General features: G+C 45.0%; 1 protein-coding gene across 1 annotated transcript; it reads right to left on the bottom strand.

The window, feature by feature from the left end:
- Positions 1 to 12746: 12746 nt before the first annotated feature.
- Positions 12747 to 16571, bottom strand: Bsx (brain specific homeobox). The gene is made up of 3 exons (XM_032911377.1): positions 16200 to 16571; positions 14124 to 14320; positions 12747 to 13111 (listed from the first exon to the last, which is right to left on the bottom strand). The coding sequence occupies exons 1-3, from the start codon at positions 16459 to 16461 to the stop codon at positions 12872 to 12874; spliced, it is 699 nt and encodes a 232-aa protein (XP_032767268.1). The 5' UTR covers positions 16462 to 16571; the 3' UTR covers positions 12747 to 12871.
- Between the last annotated feature and the right edge of the window lie 11360 nt (positions 16572 to 27931).

The raw sequence follows: 27931 nt of genomic DNA, 5'->3' as shown, positions 1-27931 counted from the left end.
ACAATGAATAATTTGGGTCCCCCTTTTTTTTCCTTTATGGAAACCCTTCTCCCCATTTAGTATTTCACTATGGTCTTTCACGTCCAAGTGGTGGTGAAAATTAGTATCATAGAGCCTGACTGGCCCTGCCTCTCATTGCCATTCTGTCACCTGGCACTGAGGCCCCTCCCTGTTTTCCCTGCACCCACACAGTGGTGACACTTTGAAGTGGTGCAGATGAGGTCCCTAAATTTGTTGTCCCTACTTAAAATTGATAATCTCCCATGTTACAAACCTCAAGCACCTATTTCTAATGAAAGCTTTAGATGAATATCAAAGAACTATTTAGCCGTGCCTAATATTTTAATTAGATTATAGTCTCAATTTAACCCATTAAGTCTCCTTTGATGATCCCCATATTTAGTGTTTAGCCTCAGATGCACGAGGTAATGAATACTGGACCTTTTGATTTAATGAGAATTTCGGCTCTTCCAGCCCGCACCTCTTTTCTGTGCACCCTTTATTTTGCTGGCTATAGAATTCAGTTAATTGAAGGGGTCTCTCACCGTCACACATTAAGGAGTATAAATTAGCATCCCCATTCTGGCTGAAAAATGCAGGCGGACAGTTCCGCTTTGATCTGGGGACTGAGCTGAAGAAGGCAGCAGCCCCCTGAAAATGAGCTGATGGCCTTGTAATCAGAGCCCAAATACAGACGCGTCCATGTGTCACAAAACACTTAATGTCTTAATTGGTCACCTTCCAATTCTGCCTGTCCTGTTCATTTCATTCCCTGAGAGCCTCGTGATGCAAGTGTGTCCATCTGTCCAACCGTCCATCCATCTGTCCGTCTGTGTCCTGTCTGGCCTTCTCTTTTCTCCTGCTTCCCCCTCTCTTCACCAGCTACATACCTAGATTTTAAATTAAGCTCCATTCAAGAAAAGAGGCAACACAGCTGTCCTCAGAATCTGATCCAGGGCTGTTCAAGGCCCTTTGATTAAAATGGTGTGTGTGTGTGTGTGTGTGTGTGTGTGTGTGTGTGTGTGTGTGTGTGTGTATGTGTGTGTGTGTGTGTGTGTGTGTGTGTGTGTGTGTGTGTGTGTAACTTCTACATATCCTCCCATGTACTTTAAATCAGCTCTAGGTTATTTATGACACTTAGCATAGCACAAGGTAAGCACTATAAACGTGGCTGTCAGATTGCATTGTCAGGGAATGGTGACAAGGAAACAGAGGCTGACCGTGTTCTCACAGAAAACAGAGGCTAAACATGTTCCCACAGAAAACATATTTTTCTTTTCTTTTTCTTTTTTTTTTTTTTTTTTTCAGAGCTGTGGTCGAACCCAGGGCCTTGTGCTTGCTAGGGCAAGCACTCTATCACTGAGCTAAATCCCCAACCCCGAAAACATATCTTTTCAAATATTCTCAATGGGCGATTGGATCCACAGTTGCGGACTCCATCCTACAAATGCAGAGAACCACACTTAGGAATTTTTTTTTAAAAAAACTACATTTACTTATTTTGTGTGCGTAGACGTGAATGAGGAGGAGTCTAATGAATCTGATCAGTTTCAGGGACTTCCTGAAAGTCTTTTGAGGTGTTTATGTCTTTAGGAGTGTTTCACCTTCTCATTAGAATATAGATTAATTTTACCTCCCTGTAAACATCTTGTATCTTGATGAGCTTTCCTTCAAGGTGAAGGTTTTAATCTTAGAGGAAAATGCTACACAACAATAATTCTAACAAGTCCAAAGGAGGTGAATCGACAGCAGTGATGAAATTTTGAAAATGGGGAAAACAGTTGAGTACCATACTTCAGAAAAACTAACAATCTCCAAACATAGTATAGTCTAAGCTAGCACGGGAAAAAGCCTGAGTCATTCTGCCTCACTTTAGTAAACAGCAAAGTGCCCAAGAGCTGATGGTGTCAGTCATCTCCAGAACAAAGGTCAAGGAGCTAGAGAGACGGTTCAGGGATTTAAGAATACTCGCTACTCTTGCAAAGACTTGGTTAGGCTCCCAGCACCCGCATAGCAGCTCATAGCCATCTGTGACTCCTGCTCCAGGAATTTCAATGCCCTCTCCCGACCTTCAGGGTCACTGTATGCATGTGGTGCACACATATACACGCCGGCAGGACACCCATACACATAAACTGAAAGATTTTAAGAGAATGACAAGATGTTTAAAGAAGAAGAAAGAGGACAGAGTAAATGTGAGTAGATAGATGAGGACTGGATGAAAATGTGTTCCAAAGCAGGTGGTCCTGTGTCGTCCTCCATTCTCCTTGTGACTAAGCCACAAATTTCCCTTGCCCTGGGAACGATCCACCTTCTGAAGATGTCAGAAGAGGGCCTCTGGAAAAAGGAACAACTGTCTCTGATGAGGTAGCATACTACGTCAGCAGGAAGCATGTGTGCACACATGGAGACATCTAGTCCTCTTTCACTTGGCTCTCAGAAAGTTGAGACTTCACCTCACAAGGAAGAGTTTAGAAAATTCTTCTTTAGGAATCTGACTAGCCTGCAAGAAAAACCCTGGGTAGAACAACCCCCTAGCATACAGGAGACCCTAGATTCAAACCCTAGTACTGGGGGTGGGGAAAGGAAACTATTAATTTGGGGTTGCTTTGACCATACTTTAGGGGGCAGAAATGTATCTCAGTTGGTAGAGTGACTTCCAGACTTAAACAATGTCCTTAGTTATATCTCCAGGACACATAATCTGGATGTGCCGTATGCCTATAACCCCAGCACCACAGATACAGAGGATGAGGACTTTCGCATTCATCCTCATTCAAACACATATTCCACTTCTGTTACACAAGACTCTTCTGTCAAGTAAATAAATAAATCTTAAAAGGAAAGACCTAAAAATCCTGGCCTCAGGGTTTCTTCATCTGCCTGTGATAGAGGTCCCCATCTCACCTCAGTCCAAAACTCTTAGGTTCTCATCAACGTGTCCATCTTTCATTTAAATAGGGTGAGAATGTTGGGATGTTCAAGCTTCTGAGCATATTGTACAGGACACCTTTAAAAAGGAGAACAAGGGACCTTAAAAGAGACCATCTGAGTTGGAGACAAGGGACAGCATGAAAGCAGAAATCAACACAGACACAAGGTTAGCAAATGACAAAAAAGGATTACCCCAGCAATCAGAATAAAACTGCAAAGGGATGGGAATAAAACAAAGAGATTAAGAAGTGTAGGGACTGAATCTGGTGGGTAAAAAAATCCAAAGCATGAGCATCGGATAAGGAACAAACACCGGTAAAAAAGAGAGAGGGTCATCAAAGAAACAACTCAAGAAAACCACTTCTCACTGAGACCGAATGGCGTTCAGACTGTTGGTGCCCTTTGAGTGTGCAGAAGAGTGAGGAGAGAGGCAAAGCAAGCTGCAGAGCTAAACTCCAGTACACTGGCTGCAAAGACAGGATCCTGCTAGTTTCCAGAAAGGACACAGAGAAACAGCCCAGCAGCGGTCAAGAACGAAGGTGGTTTTGGATTAACAATTGCAGTTGGCAGCTGAACCAATGGAGTCTAACATTCAGAATTACTCATAAATTATTAGAAGTGCTAATAGCCATGAGATCAAGATCAAGATTTGCTTTAGACAAGGGGGACTTCAATATGTTTACCCATCAGGCACCCGTTTTCAGAAAACACAGTAGATTTGTTTCCCAAAGCAAGGGATGGAGCTCCATAGCAGAGCTCTTGACTCCTGTTTGATCCTTATTTCCAAGGATAAAACAAAACCCAAACAAGAGAGGATAACACAAGAAAGATATGAGAAAGAACAGAAGAAAATGAGAGAAACCCTCGGGGTGACGGAGAAGGAGGGTGCTTTGACCCTAAAAATAGAGTAGACTGCATCAGAAGGGTCTCTGAGAGAGATTTTTCAGGGAAATGAAATGTTAGAAGTCTGTGACTGTCTCAGGAGTGGGAGGCAGACAGGAGAGCTTAAGAGCAAGTGAGTGACCAGCACATTACGTTTTACAACAATGAGATCATTCAGTCAAAGGAAAAGAAGCCCCACAGCAAAGATATTGGCTAGAGCCATATTGCATATGTACATCATCATAATGTCGAGCTAACGTTCCATTACTGAGAAGAGAAACGGAGAGAACACAGATGTGTAGCAGAAACAGGGAAGAAAGAAAGCCATCTCCATCTTTTCTGGCCTGAAAGTTCTATCTAGGAAGTTCTTGAACCAGAAATACTACAAAGCACCTCTTAGAAGCAAGAAGACAACCCAAAATCATCAGCCCGAGACGGAAAATGGTTCATTGTCTCTGTCGTGAAGAAAATGGAAAAGGTTGGCCAGTGAGACAGATGGCTCAGTGGGTGAACGTGTTTGCTCTCAAGCCTGAGGGCCCATGTTCAACCCTGAGAATCCATATGGTAGAAAGAGAAAAACCAACGCCCACAAGTTATCCTTTGACGTCCACACACATGCTATGATACAGGCACACACACTCACGCATACACATGTGGTTTGGGGTTTTTTTTTTTATTTGTTTTATTTCTGTTTGGGGGGTTTTGTTTTGCTTTTTTGCTTTTGTTTTTGTTTTGCCCTTAGCTTATAAATTCCCATCTGAAGTCCTTAGTCAAGCACTGAGATGGCAGAGTAAGAGTAGCTAAGTAGCCAGGGTGTAGCTCAGTTGGTACAGAGCTCGTCTAGTGCGCATGAAGCCTCAGGTTCAGTCTCTAGCATCACATAAACTGGGTGTGGTGGTATAGAGCAGTAGCCCCAGCACCGTGGAAGTAGAGGTAGGAGGATTACAAATTCAAAGTCATCCTCAGCTGTATAGCAAACTCATGATGATCCCGGGCTACACAAAATCCTGTCCCCAAGAAGTATACTATGGGACTGGAGAGATGGCTCATTGGTTAAGAGCGCATATTGCTCTACAGAGGACCTGAGCTTGGTTCCCAGCACCATGTTGGATGGGTCCTCATCACCTGTCATTCTAGCTCCGGAAGATCCCACCTCCTTTTCCGGACTCTGCATGCACCTGCACTTACACATGCACATAACCATACACGTGCACATAATTTCAAAATAATAAAAAATACGTCTAAAAAAGACAAAATATCAGTGGGCTATTCTTTGGCTTGCACTGAAGCAAAGTATGACCTTACCAAGTATAAAGTGGACTCCAGAGAGACAATGAACGATGGAAACTCAGTCGCTCCCCAAGAATATATTCACCGATATTCCAATGAATTTTAAGACAAATTCTTCTTTTAAGAAAAAAATCTCAGGGGTTGGGGATTTAGCTCAGTGGTAGAGCGCTTGCCTAGGAAGCGCAAGGCCCTGGGTTCGGTCCCCAGCTCTGAAAAAAAGAAAAAAAAAAAAAAACAAGAAAAAAATCTCAATGTGTGTTTGTGTTCCTTCACTTTAAAATATGTTATTCTTATGTGTGTAGTCGGGGAGGGGGGGAGCAGGTAGTACAAGCCATGGTGGATATGTGGAGGTCAGAGGAAAACTTTGTCGAATTGTTTCTCTCCTTCCACCTTTACATGGGTCCCCGGATAGAAATCAGGTCCCCAGGCTTGAATGACACACACTTTACCTCCAGAACCATCTCTCTAGACACCCCAGATTGGACACATCACTTCCTCCATCCACATTTTTTTAAACACTGAGTTTCATGTCTCCCGGTCTGGCCTCTTATTCATACACCAAGCCAACGATGAACTTGAATTTCTTTCTGATCTTCTTGCCTCCATCTCCCCAGTGCTAGCACAGCAGATGTGGACTGTTAATGCTCGTTTGTTTTTGCTTTTGGAAGGAGTTGGTTTTTTAGTTTTGTGTGTGTGTGTCTGTGTGAGTGTGTGTCTGTGTGTGTGTGTGTGTGTCTGTGTGTGTCTGTGTGTGCTCCTAGGAGATACTTTAAAAGATTCCACTAGAACCTAAATTCTGGCTTTCCCTTCATAAACTGAAGGCTGTAGGCAATTCTTTGTGACTTAAAAAGGTCCCTATGAATTTAAACCTCCCTTTCTTTTCTTTTTCTTTTTTTTTTTTTTTATTAACTTGAGTATTTCTTATGTACATTTCGAAAGTGTTATTCCTTTCCGGTTTCCGGGCAAACATCCCCTCCCCCTCCCCTTCCTTATGGGGTGTTCCCTCCCCACCCTCCCCCATTGCCGCCCTCCCCACAGTCTAGTTCACTGGGGGTTCAGTCTTAGCAGGACCGAGGGCTTCCCTTCCACTGGTGCCCTTACTAGATATTCATTGCTACCTATGAGGTTGGAGCCCAGGGTCAGTCCATGTATAGTCTTCAGGTAGTGGCTTAGTCCCTGGAAGCTCTGGTTGCTTGGCATTGTTGTACATATGGGGTCTCGAGCCCTTCAAGCTCTTCCAGTTCTTTCTCTGATTCCTTCAACGGGGTCCCGCCTCAGTTCAGTGGTTTGCTGCTGGCATTCGCCTGTGTTTGCTGTATTCTGCTGTGTCTCTCAGGAGCGATCTACATCCGGCTCCTGTCGGTCTGCACTTCTTTGCTTCATCCATCTTGTCTAATTGGGTGGCTGTATATGTATGGGCCACATGTGGGGCAGGCTCTGAATGGGTGTTCCTTCAGTCTCTGTTTTAATCTTTGCCTCTCTCTTCCCTGCCAAGGGTATTTTTGTTCCTTTTAAAGAAGGAGTGAAGCATTCACATTTTGATCATCCGCCTTGAGTTTCATTTGTTCTAGGCATCTAGGGTAATTCAAGCATTTGGGCTAATAGCCACTTATCAATGAGTGCATACCATGTGTGTTTTTCTGTGATTGGGTTACCTCACTCAGGATGATATTTTCCAGTTCACCATTTGCTCTGAATTTCATAAAGTCATTGTTTTTGATAGCTGAGTAATATTCCATTGTGTAGATGTACCACATTTTCTGTATCCATTCCTCTGTTGAAGGGCATCTGGGTTCTTTCCAGCTTCTGGCTATTATAAATAAGGCTATGAAACATAGTGGAGCACGTGTCTTTTTTATATGTTGGCATCTTTTGTAAACCTCCTTTCTATATGCCCTGTCACCAAACCAGATAGCAGAAACCCTAGGGCAGAATGGGGCAGGGATAGGTAAAGCAAGGAAAGGCACAATGTCAGGAAGCCATTTTCACAAAAGCCTCCTGGGCTATGGAAATCAAAATCCTCTCTGAGAACAAAAAATAAGAGGAAATGTGAAAGGACCCCACACACAGCTCCTTGGGGATGTTCCAACCCCTTTGTGATGGAGTGGGTGAAGCCTAGGTATCTGCTTACCACGCAACTCATATGAGTGAGTGGAGATCCTGTGTACTCAGATGTCAGGGACTTTATAACTGCTATGTTCTGACCCATGTTGTAATCTGTTACATTCTTCCAGCTGAGATGGCATAGTAGGTCCCTGCACAGCTCTTACCTCGCTCTATCCACCACGCGTGACTTCGTTATGGGGAACATCCAGTCAATGGCTATGATGCCAACCCCCACTGTGACTCTCCAATACCACAAGAAGAGCACGAGATATCGAGGAAGGGGTAACTACACAGAGGCTTGGCTATCTGGTGCATCCTCTAGGAGCTCTAAGAGGTAAGAGGGGAGGGATAATAATCAAAAATACGAAGGCCCCAGGCATGGGGTGCACGCTTGCCATCCTCCCACTTGAGAGGTTGACACAGAGGAATCAGGAGCTCAAGGCCAGCCTGCACTACACGGGGAGACTTAACTATAGAATACGCTGGAGAGGAATGTGAGCGCCACTCAGAATGTTCTTCCCACTCACAAGTATTTGCGAGAATTTTCTCTGACCAACCAGATGCATCGGCTCTACTCCCCAAACAAGCTGTATGACTGAGCATGTTCCTGTGTGTGTGTGTGTGTGTGTGTGTGTGTGTGTGTGTGTGTGTGCGCGCGCGCGTGTGCACGTGTGTGTCTGGGATAACTGGCTCATCTGTAATGAGATTAGCTGAGTTATTATTATTACTATTACTATTATCATTATCATTATTATTTTAGAAAAGAGAGAAGTAAGCACGAGGCTTCTTCAGGAAGATCTACCTCATCCTTTTAGATGAAATAACTCCATGAGAGGTTGCCCCAACTTTGGCTTGGATGACAAGAGTGTGAAGGGACTCAGAGCCTCCCAGGGAAAGTTATTCTGGGCGCAGGTTGCTCCTGGACGGAAGAGTTTTCGAAAGCTGACCTAAGATTTTAATAGACAGTTGCCAGCTACAACTTCTTTCTGAGTCTTACATCCAAAATTGCTTCAAACGGTCTTTCATCCACGTGCTCCCGTACCATAGACCTGCCATCCCCGTAACAACTTGAGTGGCTTGTGAGGGGTTACTGAGACCAGTTTCTAGTCTAAGACTGCCACTCTGCCTCTGTGGTCATCTGAAACGATTTCTCCCACAAAGCATGTAGGAAGTGGAGGGCTTAGACGTATTGGATGTGTCTTCTAATGCTGATAACTTCTTCCTGAGAGTATCTTCGTCCTTAACTAAGTAAAATGCCAGTTTGTTTTCATTTACTTTCTAGAACGAAGTCCTGGAACCTAATGAACTAAAATACGCGCTCTCCTCCTGTTCCATTTCTCCTAAGTCTTCTAATTGCTGTGGGTCTGTTCACTTAAATTAGGATGCATAAACTGAAGTCTTCAGGAAATGGCAGACCATCTAAATAACATGAAACCTGCAGTTTCTTTCTCGGGGAAAGAAGCTATGATGTCAGAGGTTAAGGATTCAGAAGCACCTGAGGGCTGGAGATGGTGTTCAGGGGCGCTGCCCTGCCTAAAATGCATGAGGCTGGGGTTGGGGATTTAGCTCAGTGGTAGAGCGCTTGCTTAGCAAGCGCAAGGCCCTGGGTTCGGTTCCCAGCTCCGAAAAAAAAGAAAAAGAAAAAGAAAAAAATGCATGACGCTGTGGGTTCAGTTCCCAGGAGGAGGTATCCAGCTCAACTCCCCCTTGAAAACGCCTTGGACTTGTCTCGTTACCGCTGCCTAAATCTCCCTAATGACAATGTGCCTAGTGGCCTGTGGACTTACTCTGCTATTCCTAGAGCCAGCCTTATCCTTGGCATGGCGGATAAGATGCTCCTCCAGCTGCAGCTACCACAGCGAGCCTCCTCCTCTACTCCTCCCTAAAGCCTTCCTCTGACAAGCCAAAAGGCTGATCATGGCCGTGTGTGTGTGTGTGTGTGTGTGTGTGTGTGTGTGTGTGTGTGTGTGTGTTTTGGAGAGGGGTTGTTGGTTTCATTTCGTTTTGTATCCAGGCTTCTGCATGCTCAGTAAATTTTAGCTTGTCATTATTCTCTCCGAAGTGTGGTGGCAGGAACACATAAACATATAAGTATGTCAATTAATTCATTATTTTGTGATTGAGCCAAATTCAGGAAGAGCTGGGGATTCAACCGAATGTGTTTATTGCGTGAGTCCCTCGATTCCAGGAAGTCCTATTTAGTGTACCTCTCCACACTGGTACTTTTCAGAGAATCAATCTTCTCTAAGTGGTGTCATGCGTTCGAGTTAAGCATTTCTTAGTGTGACAGTCAGCCAACGCTCAGCTGAGAAACATTACCAGAAGTCTTTCTCAGAAGCTTTGAAACCAAGTCCTTCAAAATCAGAGTCCTGGGGACAAAAATGGGGAGGAGGGAATCCCATTTGAGATTAGATGAGAAATTATTTGTCTTCCTCCGCTACTCAAAGATATTTGTTTCTTCAAAATCAGGTCCATGTGCTTTCTACAATATAATGGACACGATTTTGTTGCATCTTTACTAACAAGTGGAACTGGGTTGAGACAAAAGCCTGGACCATTTTGACAAAGTAAGTTTTCAGACTGCTAAGGACTCGATATGGTTCAAAGGTCAAAAGCAAAACTTGCTGCCCTGTTACATTCAGTTGAGACTAAATTGCACCTGTCTTTTACTGTCATGTCTGATCTGGAAGAAAGGAAGGAATGGGCGTGGGGAAGAGAAGAGGAGAGGACAGGACTTAACTTTCTTTATTTACCACAGTTCCAGGGTTGGGGTGGGGTTGGTAGGAAAACTGTCTTAGTCATACATCTGGTTCCGTATTCAGAATTCGACAGACACCCCCTCACCCCAGCCTTTCCAGTATTAAAGACCAGGGTGACTAGGAGGGATATCTTCCCAAGTAGGCAATGTTCCTAAATCAGACCGAGTTCCCAGGGCTCCAGACTCGCTGTGCCCCAATCAGGAAGAGCTATTCTTAAGCTAGAAGCTTCTCTGTTTACCTGATTCTTCAAAACAAAAGCTCATGAGATGCCCTACTCTTTTCCTGTGGAGTCAAGAGCGTCTTCGGAGGGCAGAAGGGACAAATGACCAGTGCCTTCGAATTTGTCTTCACCCTCTAATTTACAATCAATTCTCATTCTCTCTCTCTCTCTCTCTCTCTCTCTCTCTCTCTCTCTCTCTCTCTCTAAACTCACTTTAAAGATTCTTTTCTAACCTGTTAACAGTTGTTTGCAGGACTGGAACAATTGGAGTTCTTTCCCTTGACTCCATGTTCTCATGTCTGAGCATCTTTCTCTTATTAATAAATCATTCTCCTTTAACCCAAGGGGTTTTGGTTTTGTTTTGTTTTTGTTTTTGTGGGTTTTTTGGGTTGTTTTGTTTTGGGGTTTTTTTGTTTTGTTTTTTGTTTGTTTGTTTGTTTTTCTGTTTGTCTTTGTTGTTGTTTCTTTAAAAAAAAAATCCAAGTCTACAATTTTCTGTAAACTATTTCCTTTTCAAAGGTTCTGTGAGGCTGGAGGTATGGTTTGGAAGTAGAGGGCTTACCTGGAGAGACTCTGGGTTTCAAAAACTACTATCATTATCTAAAGAGAAGAAGAAAAGTCTGAGCCTGGATCTGCAACACGAGCCACAACTACTCAAACTAAAGAAATGAGGCGAGCATTCTAATAAAGTCGGGGGAACCACTGCAAGCCAAGGCACGCGAAAGTAAATAAACAGAAGAGGAGAGCTAAAGAAGGGACAGAGTCAAAGGAGATCAATTTGTCTCCACCTCCACTGTTAGCTAGCCCGAATTTCATGGATACATTTCCCAGCTTTCACAAGCCTCAGTTTCCTGATCTGTGGTTCACACACCCCCACCGCCTTGATTACAGAGCAGACACTCTGGGCAGTCCAAAGGCTACGCAATGCTTCTGTTTTGAAGGCGGTACTGTTGCCTCCAAAATGATGCAGACTGGATAAATCTCTCTTTCTGCCGCTGGATTGTTTGTTTTCGCATCGCTACATTTGCTGCAGTCCTAGGCTCAGAACTGTCACCTAAAGGAATCTTGAGAATTCATTCCCTCGTTGGGGAAAAACAGAAAACAAAAGAATAAAATGTAACCGAAACTCACACCATTGCAGTCCTGTAATTATTAATCTCTGTTCCCTAGGGAGAGGAACACGCCTGCTAAGTTCACTCCCTTCCAGTCCTCCTGGGCTCACTGACCTAAAGACAGCCAGAAGCCAAGGAAGGTGGGAAGCCGAAGTCTCCTTCCCCGGGGCTGCTCTGTTGGAGACGCGTCTCTCGTAGTTCATTAGCGTAGTTACACTTTCCGGATACCAAAGGCCTGGGTCCCTTCAGCGGTTTGCGGTGAAAAAGAACTGTTTGCGGTGACCTCTTTCACGTGGATGAGATTCATTAATCTCCATTAATCAAATGATTGAAAACAGGAAACTCGGGGTCAGGGAGAAAAGTAAAGGTCACTAGCCAAATTCATTTCTACTGGGAATAAAAAACTGTCTGGGACGAGGGAGGTGACGTGCAAGCAACGGGACGCGACAACAAATGATTCGGGGAAACCCGTGCTCCTCCCATTTTTGCCCCACAAGTCCTTTATTATCTAAATAGACTGCAGACCTAGTAGGAGAATAGAAGACCTTCCAGGGGCAAAGGAGAGGAGGGGTGCGACGAGTGACAGCTTCAATGGCCCCCCAACAGGTGCGCTCCCACATCCACTTTTGCCTTAATCCGGAAGGCGGTGGAGTGCGCGCGAGCCTAAGCCTTGCTAAAAACACTGCACGAAAGTGAGCGCACCCACAAACAACCCGAGGACAATCACTTAAAATCTCTGTGGTCTTTGGGACGTGGAAGGGTTGCGGGACAAGAGTGCAACAAGTTCAGGAAGCAGAAATTGCGCTGTAGACTTTCTTTGCCCACGGTTCTGTGGGGAGCGGGGTTGTGGGAGCCCTCCGGGCCACTAGCGCTACAAGCGCCCAGGCGACGCCGAGCGCACCGATGACTATTGGGACACCGGAGGATGGAAGCTCAGTCAAGTAGAAGGGGTTCGCCTAAGGATTTGAATTAGAGATGTGGGGTCCTGGTAGGGGTGTGAGCGGACCTAATCACCAGCCGCGAATGCCACAGTCAGGCCACTGAAGGTTTAAAGAATCCGATGTGGCTCTGCCTGAATCCAGGCATAGCCCCAGACACCTGGTCCCTTTTCCTGTGGTCAGCTGAACTGCTTTAGGGAGAGCGACCGCCTGAGTGCAGAGGCCGCGGGGAAGAGTGACAAAGCTGGGTGACAAGTGGCTGAGAGATGAGGACGGAGGGGTTCTGCATTGGCGCACGCGGGACCGGAGGTGCTCCGTCGAAATGTACCGCCGCGAGCCCAGCTACTAGTTTGGTCAGCGACACTGAGTAGGTCCCGGGCGCTGAAGACGCGGGGCGCCGGAACCAGCGACCACATTACTGATCTCCCAACGGGGACGCGTTGGACAGGGAGGAGGCATGGGAAGGAGTCGCTGGCGGCTGCAAGTTGATAAGTGGACTGAGCCTGCCTTTCTTTCTTCCAGTCCTGGCCGCAGGAACAGTCTAGAGTCTCCGCGAGTCTTCCCGCCCGGAAAGAACCGGGTCTGGCCCCACAGCCTCCTCGCCCGGGTCTCCCTTCCCAGCCTGGCCACTCAGAGCACGTGCGGCCCTGAGCTGAGCTCGCCTTCGTCCCCAATGTCCACCTCGTCCTCCGGCTCTGTAAGCACGAAGGCACCGGCCGGCAAACTCAGCCGAGCGTCGGCGGGCGCGCCCTCGGGAGCACGGGGGCTGCCCTCTGGGCTCTCAGGCCCGTCTGCGGCTTTGGGTTCGTCTTGACTTTTCCTCAGCTGTTTTTTATGCTTCATCCGCCGGTTCTGGAACCACGTTTTCACCTAATTTCGGAGAAACAAACAAGATCATATCATTCCTCACACAAATAGTAATTGAAAGATCTGGGCGATTGGTGGAGTTTGGGGGTGGGGGGAGGCTATCTACTGAATTGAATTCGGTCCTAGCGCCATGGTCGCCTCGCGTTTTGATTAAGTCACACGTTATCCTCTTAGGCTGAATTCTAGGAGAGATTGCCCCAGAGGGTCAATGGTAATTAATAAGGACAAGCACTGTGTGCTTGGGGTCTCCGTTACATTCAATGTATGATTCTGTTATGAACACACTTAAATCCCGGGTCCAACGGGACTCGTGGATTGGAAGACAAGAATGGAATGAACTGACTGGTTTTCTTCGGAGAGAATTTTTAGTCTTATCTCTGAATGCCTAATGATTTCACAGCACGATCATGGGATGAAATAAAGGAAGAGGTGGAGGGGTGGACAGAAGAAAGAAGAAAGAAAGAAGGAGCGAGAGGAAAAAACGGGAGAAAAAAAAGAAGAGGCTTAAACTGCAGCGTGTGCGTGTCCTGGGGTACCTGTGAAGACTTGCTGCTGTGGGTGACACTAACTGAAATCAGACGTGGGGAGGGGTTGTGTAATGAAGAGGGGTAAGAGGAGCACCGGGTGGTGGTGAGAACTGGCAGTCCCCACACCAGCCTGGGCTACACAGTGAAACCCTCTCCAAAACAAAACAGAATAAATTGTTTACGCTTCTCCACAAACAAGAACCCCTCTAATCCAGCTTGTCATACCCTTAGGAGGAAGGGGGGTGGATAAAAAGAATCATGGTGTGACTTGGAGGTGACAGCCTAATCATTCGAAGTGATTTTTTCCCCCAGTAGAGCCAGGTAGATAAATCTACTTCGAAAATTGTATAAATTCTGTCGGATCTTGGGAACATCCTGAAAGGCAAGAAGAGAGGATCGTTTTTGCTCGGTCCTTCTGGAACTATTTCAGAGCTGAGGGGAGACGCGCAGGACGCAGAATCCGGGGCCTCCTCCCAGCCTCTGCTCACCTGAGTCTCGGAGAGGCTGAGAGCAGTGGCCAGCTCCACACGCTCTGGTGTCGACAGGTAGCGCTGGATTTCGAACCTTTTCTCCAGGCCGGAGAGCTGCGAGTCAGAAAACACAGTGCGAGCTTTGCGGCGGCGGCAGTGCTTCCCGGGTAGCTCTGCATGCTGCGGGTGCGGGAACAGAGCCGGGACCGGCATCCCTACAGAGACAAGAGCAGTCTGGCAGACGGAACCCGCATTCGCAGGAAGCAATCTCCACCATCCCCGCTCCACGGTGCCCAGCGTTCCCTGTTTCCTACTTGCCCCAAAGCTCTGGAGCCCATCTTTCAATAACCCTGGGACAGCAGGGAGAGGAACCGCAAAAATAGCGCTTGGAGATCTTTTCCGAGAAGGTCATCCCAAAATACAAATAATAAACAGCAAATAAAACAGAAAAGAAAAATAGATCAAAGATCTAGAGGCTCTTTTTTTTTTTTTTTTTTTAATTATCTTCCTGAGGAAACTTCCTCGGAGCTTGCACATGCTCGCAGTTATCTGTTGGGCTTTGCAAAGTTTGCTTGCAAAAGTCCAAAGCTAGACCAGAGTTGTCTGCATCTACCCAGACTCCTATCAACACTGAATGCTGTGCTACGAGGTAAATATGACTTTGCCTTCTTAACTCTAAAATAGCACCTTTTCCTGGTCGCTCTCGCCCTTCCAGCAACCAAATACAACAGCGCAAAAAACCGCACAACCAGAGAAACTGTGGTACTGAACTATGACATTTCCTTGTCAGTAGCAGGGTCGCCCTGGAACCTCTGCTCCCGAGTCTGATCCTAAATCCTTTCCCTCCAAGCTCTGAGAATCGGGAGAGCTTGGAGCGCCTTTTTTCTGGTGATCAGAGGAGGCTGCTTCTTCCATTTCATGACCCTCTCATCTTTACCTGGTGTATTAGGCGCCCCAAGCATCCAGGCCTCAGACACCAGTATCTACTAATGCCCAGGAAAGAAAAATGAAAATCTAGCCGTTTCAGCACCACGGATTTTGCCCAACACCAGTACTGGGAAGAGTCCATTTTCAGTCGTGTGTTGAAGCCAGGGAGCAATGATGATCTCACCCAGGGCCTTAAGATCCCCTCTCTAACCTGACGCTTTTGAGTGGGTTTTGCCTCCCTACACTTTCAGCATTTTCTTTTTCTAAATTTGAGGGTCTGAATTTCATACACTGCCTGCTGCCTTCCCTTAGCTCCCACTTGAGCCAGTTTGCTACTGTGCTCAGCAACTGGACTAGAAGAATTTCTCTATATAGCCGGACTGAAAAACGCACGGGAAGAAAATGTCCGTGCAGACTGAGAGAAACAAATAAACGGACATAATCCAGACATTTCCAGGCCCAGTCTTACTCTACCAATCCCCACTCCTTGCCTAACAGTACATTCGAACTACTTCAGCACCTGGTTCCTTCAACTTCAGCAATTGGGCCAGAACAAGGAAGCCAAGTAGACCGACTCTGAATTAAATGTCGAACACTGGAAGTGAAGGTCATTGGAGAACCAACCGCAGCTCTCTCGTCTGCCCTGAACCCTTTCTGCCAGCCCTGAACCCTTCCTGCCAGCGGCAGGCCCTCCTTCACTTCTGCATCTCCTGCAGAATCCGAATCTGCAAATATTCCTGACCCAGCCTAGCAGAGGAGAGCTGGCCAGGTGAGGCCTTTTCATTTTCCACACTGGAGAGTTCAGGGCGATTTCCCTGGGACAAGATGGTCGAGGACCTCCTGAAGTGGAGGAAGTTTACAAGTGGCATTGAGGGATGAGCCTGGAAGAAGAGGAGTAAGACGAAACACTGCCCGCCAGGAATATGATCATATCTTTCCACCCCAGCTGCCTCTGGCCAGACACAATCCCTGTCTAGTTTATACAAACTGTGAAGTGACCGGACATTGCTTCCCTCCGTTGGTATGCTTCAAGGGAGTTCTCAACCATGTCCCTAACCTTCTACTGCTATAGAAGGAGAAAGGCCACCGGGACCGATATAGTCTCTGCTCTGGGGATTAAAAAAAAAGAAGCCCACTCCCTTCTCCTTAGAGGCCTCTGTTACTTACCTGAGGTGGTCAGGAAATAAGGGTGATGGTGCTCCCCCTTATGCAGAGGATGATGAGTGTGAGGGGTGAGGAGGGTGGGTGTGGGCATAAGGGGGTAGCCATAGTCTAGCAAAGGCACCCTAGAGGCCAGAGAGCTGGCAAAGTGGTCAGGGGCCACTTCCCTCAGCGGCTTGGGCTTGTGTAGCAGAATGTCCTCGATGAAAAACGACGTGGGCCTCTGAGAAGATGCTGGATGGAGAGGGGGAGTGAAGTTGAGATTCATCTTGCAGAGCGCCTGGCACGGGGCGAGGGCCCGGACAAAGTGCAGGAAGCAAACAGCTTCCGGGCAGGCCTACTTGAGAGCCTGCACCTGCTCCTGATCGTCCAGGCTCAGATCCCCGCAGCTCTACCGACCTGGGCTACCCCCGGCGCTTGTCTTCTCGCCTCTCCAGCGCCGGGGTAGGTTGGTTCTGTGTGTTAGAGAATTGGCAGCTTGGAGAGGGGAGCCCGGAGAACCAATAGGGAGGCTGCGGAGGCAGAGGGGAGGGTGGGGTGGGCTCTGGGCGGGGCGGGGATCTGTCCGCGGTGCTGAATGCGTCTGGCCAAGCAGAGCGCGGAGCCCAACGGGTTGGTTCCTTTATGGCTTCTCGACCCCAATTTCTACCCCTCCCCTGCAAGAGCTGCTTCCTGTGTTCCGTCTTTTTAGAAGACTGAAAATGAATGTTTTCACCGGTGTTTAACAGCCTGCTTCTTAGAGAGAACACCTAAAGAGTCCCAATAGCATAGGGATAAAGCGCTTACTCAAGGATTTGAGCCAGTGTGTTGTCTTTTAAAGAGTTTCAGTAATCGAAAGCAAAAGGAGAGGAGACGTGAAGAAATGAAGATGCAGTCTGTCCGCTACACCAAGTTGCTAGAGTTAGATTAAATTGACAGCAGGGGTGATTGAATTGTTGGGGGAAATAAAAATGACAGGTGGAAGATCCTTTATCTGGAGTTTAAGGGATGAACAGAAGGAGTCTATCACCCACGTGACTTGATCATTTTAAATCTGTCCATAGCCACTTTCCTCTGCCACCCTCCTGGCTTCTCTTCACTTCAGTCTTTTGGCTTGTTGCTATTTCTGCTACATCACCAGTTCCAGCCAGAGTGTCCCCATCACTCTGTTAGATTCTATTCCCTTTCTCTTTCCTCACTCTTCCTTCCGATCTTTTTTTTTTTTCCTGTTTGTCTTTTTCTAATCTGTCACATTTATTTCCCTGGAGTTAATTTGCTAAAATTAAGGTGATCATCTACAGCACAGCAGGAGTAATTTGGGCTCGCATCTCTGAAAATTGCTCTAATTATTGATGTTAAACTCGGGGAAATTAAAAGAAGCCACTTCTCTTCCATCTCCCCATTTTTAAGCTCTAATTTGTTGATATCTAGTCGTCATCACAATTCCAATCACTACTGCTAATAGCAAAAGTGTTTTAACAGAGACTGAGTCCTCACAACCCATGCTATTAGATAATTAGCGAGGATGCTGCGAAGTCAAGTGTTAATCCTCGGGCGCTGCAGTAGGATTTTCCATCTGATCTAGCAGGTAGAACAAATTAATTACCAGAATCAATTAGGCCCCAAACTTCAGTGCTCCAGGAAGTGGAAGCATCCTGCTCCACACTGACGCTCTGGGAAGGGGAGGAAACAGAGGAAGGAAGCATGGCCGCGGACTGTGAGAGGAGCGCTTGGTGAGCCGCCATGTAAATGGAATCAGAACTGTTTCTCTTTGTCTGACCCGCAGCGACTTGTGTTTTAAACTTTGTAACAGTAGGAAGTAGAGAAGTCAGGAGAGGAGATGACCACCGAAAGGAAAAGACAGTAGACTTTACCGAAGTTCCCTAACCATCTTCCTGGTCAAGTCATCATTTCTGGGACTGAGGGAGATAGAAGAAAATGTTGAAGAGGCACTGGGGTGATGGTCCGTCCACACATAAAGGAAGTCCACCCACCTCTACTCGAAACGTGAGTGTAGCAATTGGATATCAATCATCCCTACGCGGCAAATGGATATCAATCTATGCTATCTCCAAACATAGTAGGGCAGGCATCTTACTGACAGACTTTAGTGGATGTCAGCTTCAACCCTTGACCTGGGTTCCCCGCCACTGAACAGATCCTCACCCGGCCTCCGGGGGGCAGGCTTTCAAATTCCTTGGGTCAGGGACTAATACCTTAGAAACAGAAGAGACTGGAACGGGGTTAGTAGAAACGTCCTTGGGTGCCAGTGTTTGTGCTGTGACACAGAGAACTCTCTTTTACACACCTCAGATTGCTCGAGGAATCGCAGCGGGGCAGAAGAGTGTCAGACTGCCTTCTTGGTCCTTTGGTCTCTGACAGCCCGTGTACCCGGAAATAGACGCCGTGTTCTCCGCTCAACCTATGGCTCTCCCCAGAACAGAAGCGGCGGAAGATCACGCCCAGGCTAACCTCGAGCAGAACTGCCCGAGGAGAGAAACTGGAAGGCGGTTTTTCTCAGAAAACTACCTTTGCTCTTTAGGTCGCTATAGGAACCTAGAAGTTAAGGGATGAGGAAGGAAGCCTGGTCTCTGGGAAAGGAGCAGGACCTGGAGCGCTGGCGTCTTTCCCTTTCCTATTAGCGCCGCCAGCGAACAATGCTAAAAGGCTGGATGAATACCGCTGCCAGAGCCAAAGCAGACCTCTGGGGACTCTTAGGCATTCTCGGTTCTGCCACCACCCTTATCCATGACAGAAGAAAGACCCTTTCTCCTCCTCCAGTCCCAGACACATCCTAATAGGGGATCCTGTGGGGCCTGAGCCCAGTGCGCCAAATGGAGAGGAGCCCGGCTGCGGGCGGTGTGCCTAAGGTTAGTTCTCAAAAGGTTTTTAGCCCTGTTCTGGTTTCTGGTTCCAGGCTTGACTGTGTCCCAGACCCATGAGGAAATCCTGAGGCACTGTATGCGGGAAAGTTTCCCCTACTGGCTGGGTTCCTTGAGTGGAACCCGGCCCCCCCCCCAAAAAAAAAATCCAAACAAACGAAAACCTCTAGAGTGACCAAAAAACCAGTTCTGATGCAGTCCTGCTGCACTCTGTGGTGATTGAAAGGTGCAAGGTGTCCAGCCCCCTCTGGGTCTCAGTCCTGGCTTGTTCTAAGGTAAGAGGGTGGTGGGTATTGCAAAATGGGCAACTGGGTGACAGCCGGTTCGCCCTCTACCTTCCAACTCCACCCCTTTCAGGTCCAAGATGGCCTGAGTAATCATGTCAGCGATAGATTTTAAACAGGAGGTAAAGATTATGACCCGCAGGGAAACAATTTTTAAAAAAGAAAAAGAAAAAAAAAACAGATATGTCATTGTCTGGCTGGTTTAACCCTGGAGCCTAGAACTGTGCTGGTCAGTAATAAAACGTGTGACCCACGATGATTATTTAAATTGTAGTCAAATTTTAAAATAAGGCCTGTCCTGGTGGCACCTGCATTAATCTGAGCACTAAGAAAGCAAAGGCAGGTGGATATCTTATCGGGATAAGTGAGTTTGAGACCCGTCTAGTCGGGGTTGGGGATTTAGCTCAGTGGTAGAGCGCCTGCCTAGCAAGCGCAAGGTCCTGGGTTCGGTCCTCAGCTCCGGAAAAAAAACCAACTCCACCTCTTTACATAACTAGTTTCAGGACAGCCTCGGATACATAAAGAGATCCCATCTCAAAACAAAAATAAATTAAAACAGGAAAATATTTGTATACTGTGTTTAATGCCAATAATATCACAAATATTATTATTCAACATGTGATCAATATAAATATTATTTGCATCCTTTTTTTGTTTGTTTGTTTGTTTTTTTTTAGACAAAGTCTCATGTAGTTTAGATTGATCTTGAACTCAATATGCAGCCAAGAGCAACCTTGGATTCTTGATCCTCCCAAGTTCTGGGATTACAGGTACTCACCCTGCAAAGCTTCAAACTAAATCTTCAAACAGAGGTGTGGACTTCTCATTTACTGCAACCTGAACTCACAGTAGCTATGTTTCAAGTGCCCCGAAGCCACACTAAATTCAAGGCTACTGAACTGTATAGTGCCCGTGGAGCTCGCCACCACCCTCCTTTTTACTTCTTTTAAATGTAGATGACACACAGGGTGGGGGGGGGAGGAAAAGAAAAACCATAAAGAGGGGATAGAGAGAAGTCCTGAATTCAATTCCCAGTAAACACACGTGGCTCGCAGCCATCTGTAATGGGATCCAGTGCCCTCTTCTGGTGTGTCTGAAGAGAGCGATAGTGTACTCATATAAAATACATAAATAAATCTCTCAAAAAAGAAGACGGAAAAACAGAAAGCAGTTGCTGTACCCAACTAAACGTGTTCTCAAACCTTGCCTTTCATTCGTTGCTATCTTTAACGATTGTGAGAATTCACTGAACATGTATTGTGCAAAGGCTTCTTTCTCCAAGCCTTGGGAAATTTTATAAATGCATCCATAGTTCATTTCTATATTATCTTATTCTCACTCACTTGGTTTAAAAAAAAAAAAAGAAAGAAAGAAAGTCTGTCCCCCAGGACCAGCAAGCTGTAACTGTAAGGATGACACACGAATCCAGATCCTAGATGCTGCCAAGAGTCAAATAAAACAATAGTCAAGATCAAATGAGCGTCTCTCTCCCCGTCTAGGATCCAGTGTCATTACTGCTCAGGTTTGAGTTGGAAAATCACTAATTTAAAGAGAGAAAAGATGTGCTTTCCAGGGAATGGATAATTAAACAGCCCCTCTCTCTTTCATGTCAGCCTCAGCTAAAACCGCCATCTGAGATGGGACTTAGTTTCCCAAAAAGGATGGCCATGTTGATGATCAAAGGAAGAACCGGTTCCATTAGCCAAGTTGGCCGCAAAATAAAAAAGGAGACATGTATTTTTGTGGGATCTGAGTAACGCACTCTACTCTTAACAGTTTGTATTCTCCTGCGTGTCTGTTCCAGCCTACCTTCTATCTGAGTACTTTATTTTAAGCACTACAGAAGTGGATGATATGTCTGCAAAAAGAACCAGAGTCGCTGGCTGCTTCTAGCAAATGCATCTTCAAAACAAATGCTTTTGCACGGGAAGTTAGGATGTGAACCCTCATGAGAAGCACGTTCAAAGATGTGATATCGAAAACCCGGCGTTTCTAACGTGACAAAGACTAAACCCACCCAGTTCTCTCACTTGGGGGTGGGGCAGCGTGTAGGGCTACAATCTTCCAACTCTCTCCTGGAGTTTGCTATGCTGTCTTTGGCCATCTCAAATTAAAACATGCTTCGTGATCTATTATTATACAGGGGGGCTTGGAAGCCAGAATTCAGTTTCAAATAGGAGAGATCTGATCTCGTCTTAACTCTCTGAAATATACTCCGTGAAATGAGAATCCTCTTTCGTCTATCTCTTATTAGTATCTCTGTATTTCTCCATCAAATCTTGAAAAGAGTAACCAAATATATTACTGGAGGGGCAGGCATTAATGAGCTAAAAAAATAAATAAATAAGTCCCAGCACTCAGGAGGCAGAGACAGGCAGATCTCTATGAGTCTGAGGCCAGCCTGGTTTACAGAGTGGGTTCCAGGGCAGCCAGGGCTACACAGAAAAAGCCCATCTTGAAAGGAAGACAGGCACATTTTATACACACACTATTTTTTTTTTTTTTTTTTTTTTTTTTTTTTTTTTTTTGAGACTGGGGACCAACCCAGGGCCTTGCACTTGCTAGGGCAAGCGCTCTACCCTGAGCTAAATCCCCAACTCCTATACACACACTATTATATACACTCCATTCCAGGCCTGATGGTGCACTTAGGAGGTGATGACACAAGTATGAGGGACAAGCCTCAGATAGCTAATGAGCTTGAGACCAGCCTGGGTCTGATGAAAAAAACACAACTGAGTTCTGCAAACAGAGTTCACAAGACAAACTGCTAACCACACTACTACACTATACAGGTCTTGTTCTTTTAAAAGAAAAAGATTTCATTATTTTTAATTATGCATGTGTCCGTGTGGGGGTATGTCTGTGAGAACCGATGGATACTGGAAGTATCAGCTCCTCCTGGGCTAACCTCAGACAATTGTGAGCCACGCTGTGAGGGTGCTGGGAACCGAATCCTGACCTCTGCAAGGACAGCTTGTACTCTTAACGCTGAGCCATCTCTCTAACCCTAAGGTACACAAGTCTTTAAAAACAAATGGTAGGTCTGATGCTTCTTATTTCATTGAGTTTGTATGATATTGATACATATATATATGGTATATTGTATATTACATATATTATTATATTTAAAAATCTAAAATTATATTACTAGGAACAGAAATGAGCTTGCAAACGTTCCCCAACAGAGATTCATGCCAGAGATATTTGACACACATTTTTTTAATGCTTAGTGGTTAAACACTAGCCAAGTGGATTTTCATTCCTCCAACTCTTGCTGACACTAGATGAAGAAAGGAAATACGAGTCTTGTCACTCTAAAAGATAATATTGAATTTGTTTTCCAGTGACCACAGAGAAATATATTCCTAAAATGGGGAGCAGAAGGGGAAATACTGAAAGAGCATTGCCTGATAAAGCTAACAGTTTCAAATGTAGGCAGGTGTATGCCCCTTTAATCCCAGGACTCCAGAGGTAGCAGCGAGTGGGTCTGAGGCCAGCCTAGTCTACATAGTGAATTTCAGGGCGGCCAAGGCTACTTAGAGAGAAGTTGTCTCAAAACCAGTCAACCGACCGACCAGTCAATAGATAAATACATACAGTTCAAACAAGGAAGGGCATTCTGTGTGGAACATAAAAATTTAGAAGCCATTAAAAAAAACAGTAGGATTAGCTGTGTCATTTTTTTTTTAAATAATACATAGCAAAATGAATGTTAAGCAACATAAAAAAAAAAAAAAAAAAGGTAAGCCACAAACTGGAAGGAAGTGTTTTTGATTCATTGGACACCAGGGTGCCTTACTATATGTAAATTCCTATGAGTCATTAGGAATATAAAGGTAGATGTGTGTGTGTGTGTGTGTGTGTGTGTGTGTGTGTGTGTGTGTGTGTTGTTTTTTAGACAGGGGTCTTTCTATGTGTCTCAAATTGGTCTTGAACTCACTCTCAAACTCTCAATCCCCCTGACTCAGTTCCCTAATTGCTGAGGTCACTGATATGTGCTACCATACCTAGCCCAAGTATACTTTTCAGATTTTTATCTTTAATTGTGTGCATACGTACATGTGCATGTGAGTGAGTGTATGTCAAAGACTAGAATATGACATCAAATCCCCTGGACTAACAGTGGCCGTGAGTCTCCAAACACAGGAACTGAACTCAGGTCCTCTGGAAAAACAGTATGTTCTTTTAACCTCTGAGCCATCTCCTCAGATGCAGATGTATAATTTTAAAATGAAACAATTCTCTCTCTCTCTCCCTCTCTCTCTCTCTCTCTCTCTCTCTCTCTCTCTCTCTCTCTCTCTCTCTCACACACACACACACACACACACACACACACACACACACACTTACTTCAAACATTTGAAAAGACACAAACAGGAATAATATTGGCCAGTTATTATAATTGTATTCTTGTAAACCCAACATTTAAGAGGCTAGACGGGTAGACTATGAATTTGAGGCTAACCTGAGCTACTTAGTAAAACTCTACCTCAAAAAAGAAAGGAAGGAAGGAAGGAAGGAAGGAAGGAAGAAAGAAAGAAAGAAAGAAAGAAAGAAAGAAAGAAAGAAAGAAAGAAAGAAAGAAAACTTGAAATTAAAATAATAATTTTAATAATAATCTTCTCGTTTGGTGACAGAAAAATCTTTCATCTACATTTTTCAAAAAAAAAGATTCTACCTTAAAAAATAAACTAAACAAACATACACTTATTTTGTGGGGAAGAAGCTCTCTTGTGGCCTTCAAATGACATCTTTCAGGAGTCGGCTTCCTCCCTTTACCATGTGGAGACCCGGAGGAGAGCTCTGACAGTCAGACAGAGCAAGTGCTTTTATGTACTGAGCTGTCTTGCCAGCCCTTATCTATTGGATTTGCAAAGTCAACTCAAGAATTCTGTTGATGAATCTGAGTGAAATGCTTACTTCCCTGCGTTAATGCACAGATTATAAAGTCTCTTATGAAGGACAACTTGCTAATATCAAAATCATCAATTCCCACTGAAATTTATTCACCACCTGTGGACTGCAAACCATAGCTAAATCACAAAAGATTGAATGAGAAGAGTTTAAGATACATGGATGAATGAAAGAACAAAAAACAAGCACCAAACATGAATTTCCTTTTTCCAGGAGAGGCGGAGGAAAAGACAAATTTGATTACCTATACTCATAGCACTTGGAAACATGCCCAAGACAGTCACATTGGTGACTTCCAGCGACCGACCTAGGTGCTGGGGACTTGGTGAGGCTTGTTTCCCCCTCCACCATCCTTTTGGAACTTGTAAGTACAAAGCATACAATTGCAAATGTATTTTCAAAAGAAACATTAAAATTTCAAAAGTGAAAACACAGAAAAAGTATTGTTTCATTTTAACGTAAATATCCAAATCAAAATGTAGTACAATGGGGTTGGGGATTTGGCTCAGTGGTAGAGCGCTTGCCTAGCAACCGCAAGGCCCTGGGTTTGGTCCCCAGCTCCGAAAAAAAGAAAAAAAAATGTAGTACAATTTATATTATGGTTTTTACTTCGGTGAGGTAAATTATTGATCCCCAATTAGGACACAGTTATGTTTAACTAAACTTATGTTCCTTAGTAAGGATCATGCAACTCTTAATATATACATATATATATATACATATATATACATACATATATATATTATAAATCATTTTATTATCACAATAGGTCTTTGGCTAATAGTATGAGTTTTTTGCATTGATATTATAAAACATATTTCTGTTCTGCCTTCTCATTTTAATTCCATAACTCTTATTATTTTACAGATAACATGAAACATAAGAACCTCTTGGGAATAGCTGTGTGCTCAAGATCACATGACTTGTTTGTTTTTAAAATGTGTAATTATCATTGTGTGTGTGTGTGTGTGTGTGTGTGTGTGTGTGTGTGTGTGTGTACATGCCAAGTGTGCATGAATTCTGTGGTGGGAAAAGGGGCACCCAAGCCAGAGGCAGCACGTTAAGGTCAGAAAATAATTTAATTGTGTTGGTTCTCTCTTTCACATTTACGTGGGTTCCCGGGCTCCAGAGACAGAATTCAAGTCTTCAGGCAAGCACTGTTACCTTCTGAGACTCTCTCTAGTCAAGACCATACTGCTTGTTAGCCAGAACTTGAACTCAGATTGGCCTCAAGTCTCTGATTCTGCTATTACATTATCTTTTAAAAATAGACACCTAAAGCAGTAACAGAGTCTGCCTGTTTCCAATCCCTGGTAAACCCTGAAACCTTAGACTATGATTTAAGAGGCCGGTCTCCACATTCTGCGCCTCTTTAGATTTAAACACTCATAACTGTGGTGGTTGGAATAGGTATGACCCCCCCTTAGACTCCTATCTAAATGCTTGGTCCATAGGGAGTGGCACTATTAGGAGGTGTGGCCTTGTCGGAGTGGGTGTGGCCTTGCTGGAGAAAGTGTGTCACTTTAGGGGCAGGCTTTGAGGTCTTCTCTGCTCAAGCTATGCCCAGTGTGGCAAACAGTCTCTTCCTTCTGCCCTGAGATCGAGATGTAGAACGTTTGGCTCCTCCAGCACTGTGTCTACACGCACAGCGCCATACATCCCACCATAATGATAACGGACTGAACCTCTGAAACTGTAAGCCAGGTCCAACTAAATGTTCTATGAGAGGTGCCTTGGTCATGGTGGCTCTTTACAGCAATAAAACCCAAACTAAGACAATAACATAATCTTTAGTAGTTAGAGCCCAAAACAGTGGAGAGAGCATGAGGAGGTCAGAAAGTATGGTGTGTGTGTGTGTGTGTGTGTGTGTGTGTGTGTGTGTGTGTGTGTGTGTGCATGTGCACTTTTGTTTACCTTGGATGATAATGGGAGTATTACCAGTGCTTGACAAACCAAGAGTTGTTGTCAGACCTAGTTAGAGACTGGCTCCATCGCCATTACGTACTATCCATATGACCCAGGGGATTTTGTTTGCCCTCTAAGCCCTATTACCTTCATCCGCAGAATTGAGATGATAATATTACCTACCTCAAAGGACAGTTTTGAGGAGCAACCAAGGTCATGTATATAAAGCATACTGCTCAGTGCTCATCCAGTGTGCAGTAAGTGTTCTGCTGCTGCTGCTGCTGGGGCTGGGGGATGAAGGGTAGTCAACCCTGATGATGGTGGGGTTTGCAGCTAATAAAAAGAAGTCTCGTTAGACATGTTAATACTTGCCTATAATCCCAATACTAAGGGTCTGAGGTGGGAGAACATTGAGTGAAAGGCCAGCCTAGGCTACATAACTGAGATAGGCTTATCTCAGTAAAAAAAAAAAAAAAGAAAGGAAGGAAGGCAGGGGAGTAGAATATCAACACCATGTCTGTTCCTTCTTGGGTGTGGAAAAAGGAAAGAAATAAGATAAAGAACATTTACTGATTGTCTACCTCACACCATGCTCCGAATGAAGCAGTTTAGAGACACAAGGTGGAACAACAACAACAACAAAAATACAGAACAAATAAAAAGGCTTAACTTTGCTTCAAATTCACACACATGCACCCCAAACATGCAAGAGTAATAATCAAAATAATCAAAGACTTCTCTGTGCACTTCCCAAAGTGATGCAAATCCAGTTGGTTTTGTGATTCAGATAGAAAAAAAAAATCAATGGGAAGTAGAGAAGTGAATAGCCCTGTACTTTCTGCAGCCACTACCTGCAAATGTTTACCGAAAATAGGCCTCCGAGAAGGGTAGGGATGCTCTGTCTTACAAGTACAAATCCTATCACCAATAATAGACCAAGGTTATAACCTTATATACTGTAAATTTAGCATTTCCCAGTTCACAGTATTGGGCCTTTCCAAAAATCGACATAAATGCTCCCCCTGACTGGCTGTTGGGTTATTTGACAGTTACCAGATTAAAGAATAGTTTCATGCTTGTTCCGTTCCTGCAGCACACTGTATAACCTGCAGGCAGCTCATCAGGATAGGAACTGTCTGTCTCAGGCAGCTCAGGTACTCTGAGCTTCTACTGGCCTCAGCTTCCTCTAGGAGCCACCGCTGGGCAGATCAGCTAGACTGACAATGTCTTTCAGCCATCCTTACGCTTTTATGTGCTTGGGTAGGGAGGGGCCCCATGTATCTGTTCAGTTTCAGGAACTTCCTTTTCTTTACTTCCTGAGCTTAATGAGCTTCCCTGCAGTGGAATGTCTCAGAGGAAACTGCTACACAACAACTTATTGTAGGAAGTATTTTGGGGGTATGATTCTATAAAGCTTTAAAAACTGTCTGGAAACATGAAACCTGGTGAATATCAAGGACAATAGCTTCTGCCAGGCATCTGGTACTTTCATATTTTCCAGTCTGCAATGTAGCACAATTAATTTAGTTTCCCATTTCAAGAAACCGAAAGCCAGAGAGGTGCCTTGCAAAGCCTCCAGCTAGTCAGGGGCAGAAGAGGATGCAAAGAAAGGCTTATACAGGTCCAGGTACCAGGCTTGGTTGGGTTTTTTTGTTTGTTTGGTTGATTGGTTTTGTTGTTGTTGTTGTTGTTGTTTTCCTGAATCATGTTTTTGCTTATATTAAGAAATAAATTGGGGTGCAGACAGAGGATGCAGGTCCCACACGAGCCA

Source organism: Rattus rattus, chromosome 8, assembly GCF_011064425.1.
Source record: "Rattus rattus isolate New Zealand chromosome 8, Rrattus_CSIRO_v1, whole genome shotgun sequence".
NCBI lineage: Eukaryota > Metazoa > Chordata > Mammalia > Rodentia > Muridae > Rattus > Rattus rattus.
Note: the sequence above shows the minus strand (reverse complement) of the source record. Positions and strands in the feature narration are given on the sequence as shown.

Bases quoted from the DNA above. Each gene is read 5' to 3' on its own strand.
- Bsx (XM_032911377.1), bottom strand. From the start codon at position 16,461: ATGAATCTCAACTTCACTCCCCCTCTCCATCCAGCATCTTCTCAGAGG. The intron at 14,321-16,199 runs GTAAGTAACAGA...TTGTCTCTGTAG, and splicing joins TTATTTCCTGACCACCTCAG to GGATGCCGGTCCCGGCTCTG. The intron at 13,112-14,123 runs GTGAGCAGAGGC...CTCCGAAATTAG, and splicing joins TCAGCCTCTCCGAGACTCAG to GTGAAAACGTGGTTCCAGAA.